The sequence below is a fragment of the Pocillopora damicornis genome, chromosome 3, assembly GCF_964200805.1.
Source record: "Pocillopora damicornis chromosome 3, jaPocDami1.2, whole genome shotgun sequence".
NCBI classification, from domain to species: domain Eukaryota; kingdom Metazoa; phylum Cnidaria; class Anthozoa; order Scleractinia; family Pocilloporidae; genus Pocillopora; species Pocillopora damicornis.
Window position 1 is genome coordinate 19411721 of NC_142672.1, and position 6980 is coordinate 19418700.

General features: G+C 40.9%; 1 protein-coding gene and 1 pseudogene across 1 annotated transcript; both read right to left on the minus strand.

The window, feature by feature from the left end:
- Positions 1–1259: 1259 nt before the first annotated feature.
- LOC149048696 (uncharacterized) lies at positions 1260–2779 on the minus strand (annotated as a pseudogene).
- Positions 2780–3899: 1120 nt separating this feature from the next.
- LOC113685216 (uncharacterized) lies at positions 3900–5689 on the minus strand. The gene has a single exon (XM_027202703.2). It carries the CDS (start codon positions 5619–5621, stop codon positions 4866–4868), a length of 756 nt encoding a protein of 251 aa, XP_027058504.2. The 5' UTR covers positions 5622–5689; the 3' UTR covers positions 3900–4865.
- Positions 5690–6980: the final 1291 nt, after the last annotated feature.

Genomic DNA, 6980 nt, shown 5'->3' on the forward strand with positions numbered 1-6980 from the left:
AGTTGTTTAATTTTACTTAAATGACACTAAAATTTGGCATTTTACCCAGTGCGATGGTATCAATTTTCACCCTCGTGTGCTTACAAGTCATAAATTTAATTATCTAACTCTAACCCTTACCCTAACCCTAACACGAGTACCAACATGGCATGAATCAATTATTACTTAAACTCGGACCTAGGGCGTGCGGGAGTTGCTAGTCGGACGCGCTATACTATCCACATTTTAACACAAATTTCCAATAGTTTTTACAAGTTGTGTCCTTCTCGTGAGTGTCTGGATTAAATAAGTGCACTTTCGTCTTTGTTTTGCAGCCTACAAGTGTTGACTTTTCCAACCGAGATCCCTTTAGAATGCAAATTAATGTCGCCATTTTTTTTTAAATGTTGATTGCCGGCTTTTTGCAGATGGTATCATGTCATTAGGAAATCATCAATGAAAATCAGACCAAAATAAAAGCAAATTTTGCAACATAATACTTTTGCTAGTTCTTCATCTAAAAGATGCAAATTCTCTGTTATGGTACGAAAAATATCACAATAAGTTTTCTTAGTCGCTTTTTCTTCGTCGTCATCTCTGCTCTCAGGGTCACTTTCACAAGCCAATTCAAATAGTGTTCTCTTCTTACTTACACTTGGTCTTCCCACCTCTTTTTGGCAAACACATGAGCTTTCTTCTGTGTGGGGCTTCCAACGGAATGAATTTTTATTCTGAGCAGAAAGAGGGTCTCTTCTTGAAGCTGACGCTCTAATGCGATACAAATGTCTTGCACATGACATACATAACTTTGTTTAATGTTTGTAGTCATCATCTTCTTTGAGGTCAATGTCATAACCTCTCCTGAACTCAGTCTTTGAAGGTTTTCTTGGCTTTTGTACGTTTTAATGTAGTGATCCGACAGGTCGACTATTTTCCTTTTATGGTATTCTGCTGCCATCTAAATAAACTCAGAGACGCAAGCACACGACCTATATATAAGAGCAAAACCGTGGTCAAACCTCAAACAAAGTACGGTCGATGATAGTGCACTGTAGTGTAACATAGAATTAATTGCTTTGTTTTATGAGGTTCTCCTCTCGCAATTTGAGCTCATTGAAATGAACTATCACTCTCTTCAAGAAGATTTTCTTACCAACAGAGTATAGTACAGCAATAAGAAACCATAAAAAAGTCAACGTTTGAATAATAAACAGAGATTAAAAACATCGTTGAAAATTGGAAAATTAAACGAGACTTACCTGTAAGTTGAAGTTTGATTGAAATTCTATCCGTCACCAAGCACTGAGGGATTACGTGAGATAGCATTGCGCCTGTGCGAACTCAGTTTTTAAAGCACTTGCCATGTGTGCAGGGGAAAGAAAACCCTGACCAGCAAAATGGGAGGGCCTTAAAAGGGAGGGCACGTAATCCCTCAGTGCTTGGTGACGGATAGAATTTCAATCAAACTTCAACTTACAGGTAAGTCTCGTTTAATTTTCCAATTCTATTCCGTCACCGCACTGAGGGCTCACGTGAGACTTCAAAGCCCACTGCACACATGAACAGAGTAATGACCAACCAAGCAAGTCATATTGGTCAAAAACAGTTTATTAACTTTACTCTTGTAACAAAACGTTAGAAAAGCTATCTGTGTTGATAACAGGCTTGCTATAAAACTTTGCAAAAGTGTCAGATGAGCTCCATCCTGCAACTGATAAGATGTGCTCTAATGGTACAGATTTCAACAAAGCCTTAGATGTTGCGGCAGCCCTAGTACTGTGGGGCTTGAAAAGGTTTACATCAATTCGTGACTTTTGCATTACAGCTTTGACCCATCTACTGATGGTGTCCCGGGAAACTGGTTTAAATGGCTTGTAATGACTAATAAACAATTGTTGTGCACCTCCTCGTAGAGAAGAGGTACGATTAAGATATGCCTTCAAGGTAGTGACAACACAAATGTTAGGGTTGTCCGGGTAAGCTTCAAACTTAACAACAGTGGGTTTCGACCCTGGCTTAGACTGTTTAATAGGCCTGGAGATAATAAAAGTCACAGAAGTTTCTGAAACAACCATGTCCTCCAAAGACAAGTAGTGAATTGTCTGCCCCCGTTGAGCTGATACTAATGACATTAAAGTGACTAATTTTAAAGTCAGATCCTTTAGTGAGCAGTCTGTAATAGAGATTGTCTTAAGATAGTTCAGAACCTTGCTCACATCCCATGTCTCAGTATATCTTGGGTTGGAGGGTCTTGCTTCGTAAACTCCTTTTAAGAACCTCTTAACACTCTCTTGTGCTCCAAAAGTCTCCACAGGCTTTAAGACACTGGATAGAGCAGACCTTGCAGTGTTAATACCACTGTAACCGATGCCTGACTCAAATAGCTCCACTAAAAAATCTAGTGCCTGGGGGACAGTGGCAGAAACTGGATCAATCTGTTTTTTATGACAATATGTAGTCCATCTTTTGATGTAAGATGAATACTGCTTCGTAGTTCCTTTCCTCCAGGACTGTAAGATGATGGAAGTTGCCTTTTAAGAAATTCCTTGTGTCTCATAGGACTGCCGGACAATCTGCATGCAATCAGAACCATTTTCCTGAATAGGGGGTGGACTTCTTGTGGCATCCCCGGCATTTGTAAGGCAGTTCGTTGTTGTGGTAACACTCTTGGAGCAGCCACTAACATGCGAAGAAGTTTGGGATACCAACTCTGGGTTGGCCACATTGGAACTATCATCAATCCCTCTGCACAATCGGTTTGTATTTTCTGTAGGCATCTTGCAATTAAACTGAAAGGAGGGAAAGCATAGAACAAGTGTTTATCCCATGTTACATAAAATGCATCAATAAAGGCTGCCCCTGGGTCAGGTTTCCAGGATACATAGCATGGAACCTGACGATTTAGTCTGGATGCAAAGAGGTCTATGGAGGGCTCCCCCCAGATATCTGTGATCTGTTGGAAAATATCAGATCTTATCATCCATTCCTTGTTGTCTGAGAAAACGCGTGATTCCCGATCTGCCTCAACATTTTTGGTTCCTGGGATATGAGCAGCTGTTAACCATATTTGTTTTCTATGCACCACTTCCAAATATCTTTAGCAATAGTGTGACATTCCCTAGAATGTACACCTCCCATAGCATTAATATAGTTTGAGTAAATCTTAACGTGAATGCCTTGCTCATTTTTGCAAACTGCCTTAAGTCCAAAAATTGCAGCTAACAGCTCCAGACAATTAATGTGATATTTTGCTTCTTCCTCTGACCATCTACCCCCTATTTTCTCTGTCTCTTTGACAGCTCCCCATCCTTTAGTTGATGCATCGGTGTAAATTATTACATCAACCTTTGAATTAGGCAATAATATGGGGTAGTTATTTGTCTGTATGTTATCATACCACCACTTTATCTCTGAAAAGCTTTCTTAGGATAATCTCATTTGAGCATTATAATTGCCATAGTTTTGTCTTAAGGCTGTAGTTTTATCCCTCTCAAGTTGTCTATAATACAGTGGTCCATATAAGATTCCAGGAAAACTTGACACTAAAAGCCCTATAAAGCTAGCTAGTTCCTGGATTGGGAGCTCAACAAGCTCCATCATTTTCTTGCATCTTTCCCTTATGCGCTGGATTTTTTCCTGTGTTAAGGAGACAGTCATAATAACTGAATCCAAGACAAATCCCAGAAATGTAAGGACTTGAACTGGCTGTAAGACCGACTTATCAGGATGTAGGATAAAACCCAATGTTGAAAATAAGTCACAGGTATCATTAATATTGGCTTGGCAGTCCTCCACGCTCTCCCCTTGTAAATAAGAGTCATCAATATAGCCTACATTTAGGTGACCCTTCTGGCGCAGCGTAGCATACACTGGCTTAAGGATTTTTGTGAAGAGTCGGGGTGCACAAGCCAGACCATTTGGTAGACATGTAAACTGAAACAATCTACCTTTCCAGCAAAACCTCAGATATTTTTGATCATCTTTGTGAATTGGCACTGAGTAGTATGCGTCACGCAGGTCTACTGAGGCCATATAACAGTTTGGAGTCATAAGCCTTATTGCCGATTGTAAGGTATCCATCTTAAAATGTTGATACTCCACATGTTCATTCAAATTCTTCAAATTTAGAATTAATCTAAACCCTCCATCTTTCTTAGGGCGTATGAATATAGTAGAAATATATTCACCAGGGCAATGTGTGGTTTCTGAAATCACACCTTTGGTCAGCAGTTTATCAATTTCATTGTCAATGACCTCCTGCTCTGGTTTTGTAAAATTTATTTCTTTTTGTGGCATAAACTGCATTGGCTCTCCATTTTTAAACTCAATTTTATAATTTTTCACACTATTAAGTATGAAAGGATCTGAGGTTATGCATTGCCACTGAGAGGTAAATTGTTTCAGTCTTCCACCTGTAATTTTAATAGGTTGCTCTGACACATTTCTTACCTCAACGTTGTTAGCAGTCTGATTCATTTTGACTTCCCGTCCTTCTTCCTCTTGAAGTTCGGAGGATGTTTGTGGTCGTTTTTCCACGAGCCTAAAAAAGGCTTCCTGTAATGTTGGTTTCCTGAGCGTCCGCAGCTATGTGCGTAAGAGTTGTGCCTGTGATAATCAGGCTTGTTCGTTGATCGACCACTGTGTGTGGAGACTTTCTTTCCCACTCGATTGACCTCGGTCAATTCTTTCACTTGTTTCGGGAGATCATTGTCAAACAATTGGTCAGTGATCGGAACCGACGAGGAGCAAAGATGTTTGTATTCCTCGTGTAAATCCGGTTTAATAAATTCCCTTCTTCTTTGATTGAGTTCACTGTTTGCATTAGCGAACAATGTAAGTGCATCTGTTGACTTTTGAAGAAGGTCGTTTCCCGCTGGGAGTGACGACTAGTGCTCAAGGAGTTTGTCGATCATATTTGTCAACGCGCACATTCCTTTGAAGATGGATGTCTGCACCTTTTGCAGTCTAACATCTTGGGACCGGACTGTTGGAGTAAGGTGGTCCCATACTGGTTGATTGACTCGTACTTTTGTCAAGAATTCACAGTTCTCTGGTCTGTGATACTTGTTCAACTTTTCCTGAAGTTTCTCTTCAGGCAGCCCTTCTTTGAGCATGGCATTCACTACATTCGCCAGCTCTGTGTTTACACTTGGGCCCGTCTCCTCTTTCTTCAGCTCTTGTTTCAAGCTGTTAAGTACCTCAAATTTTCCTTCATTAGAAGGCATATTTTGAGCCCCGGTTGAGTCAGCCAGCTTTGTCACAGCCTCTTCTAAGCTCGTAGTTTTGTCATGTCGCTTCTTCTTCGTGGGGGGCTCTTCGCTGACCTCGTGGTCATTCTCGGCAGATTTTGCCTCCTGTTCTTCCTCCGTGTCAACATATTGTATTTCAAAGTCTGACTGAAACTGTTTGAACGACTCAGCAATAGTCTTGGATAAATCTTGAGACATCTGGGTGAAACCCTGTCTCAGCGTAGCGGCCAGCTCTTGTAAACCATGTGAGTCAGTTTTGGCGCCATCGGCGCCATCACCTCTTTCGATGATTCTAACATTTGCTTCAATGTGTTCGCTTCTAGAGCCACTACTTTTCCTTTTTAAGTTGTCTTTCTCGCCCTTAAGCTCAGATTTATCCGAGGTCTCGGGCATTTTTTGCAAATTATCGCTTAAAACTAAAATTCTCAGCGTGTTGAAAAAACAAACGTCCGTTCGCTCCAAAGGCGGCAACACACTGAGTTCGCGCAGGCGCAATGCTATCTCACGTGAGCCCTCAGTGCGGTGACGGAATAGAATAGAAAATGGCGGTTGGCGACTTAGTTAGTCATACATCAAGACCACCCAATGCACTTTTTCCTAAAGTTTGAATCACGATGAATCACAGTTGCATTGAAAGAATAGAAGATTAGCTTCTTAATTTTTTCCACCTCGGAAAAATTCATTTATGAACATAAACTTTAAGGCAAAGTTGAAAAAACATACCTCATTCGAATGTGTTATTTCAACTTCCATGTAAATTCTCCGTGAAAAATTTCCCTCCTCTAATTCCAAGATGACCGTAATAGTGAGTAAACGTGGAGTTCAATTCCTGTACATTAATCCCCAACAGAGTTATGGGCACGTGCAGAGAGCAATAACGACCTGTGCTGTGCCGGCTACAAAAAACCACTTAAAAACCACTCTTCAGAAGTGGCCAAAAAATATGTGGAAACTTATTCCTCATCTAAGTAAAAGTACAATTTTTAGTTGCCTAAAACGACTGTGCAAATCCGAGATTGTCATAGTCCAAATTTTCGTTTTCCTGTAGATTTGAATAGTACATCATACTATATACAGCTTTATAGAGGTACTTGGCAAGAGCTCGCGATACTTTCTTCCTGACTGCTCCTGACTACAGCATTTTTGAAAATTCAAATACCAATTACCTCGAATCCCATATCCGTATTTTCTGCGCACGTGATGCAAGCTGACACGTGCCAGCTTATGCCCTTTTTTCCAAACCGTCCCGACTGTGTTTCGCGAAATCTTTTCAGCGGCCATTTCACGGCCCAGTCCATGACAATAAGACATTGGTGTTTTCCAGGTTATCAAGGATCCTAGATTTAGCCCTTTCCTGGTTAATGGCCCTCAGCACATGCGCCCTCCACTGGAGTACACGATCAGAGGATTGTTCAATGTCGAACTCAAGGTTGTTTTTCTGTCCCTTGTGTCTAGGGGCAAAATTACACAAACAATAGACCGATCCAAGGTTATTGACGCTATTTTGTAAAGGGTGCAAAACCACTGGGGAGAGCGCGCAGCCAAACTAATGGCGACGCATTTACCATGCCGAAACACGCGCGTTGTTGTGTTGGATTTTGTGATAACGACAAGCGATTTCCCAACTTACTGGTTGTGAGATCTCACGTAAAAGAATTAAAATTCCATAGGTGGCCAAAAGACCCAAATTTAGCTGAATTGAGGAGGAAACAAGTCGCGAAAGGACGGAGTGATAACTTCAATCCCGGACCT

Bases quoted from the DNA above. Each gene is read 5' to 3' on its own strand.
- LOC113685216 (XM_027202703.2), bottom strand. From the start codon at position 5,621: ATGCCCGAGACCTCGGATAAATCTGAGCTTAAGGGCGAGAAAGACAAC.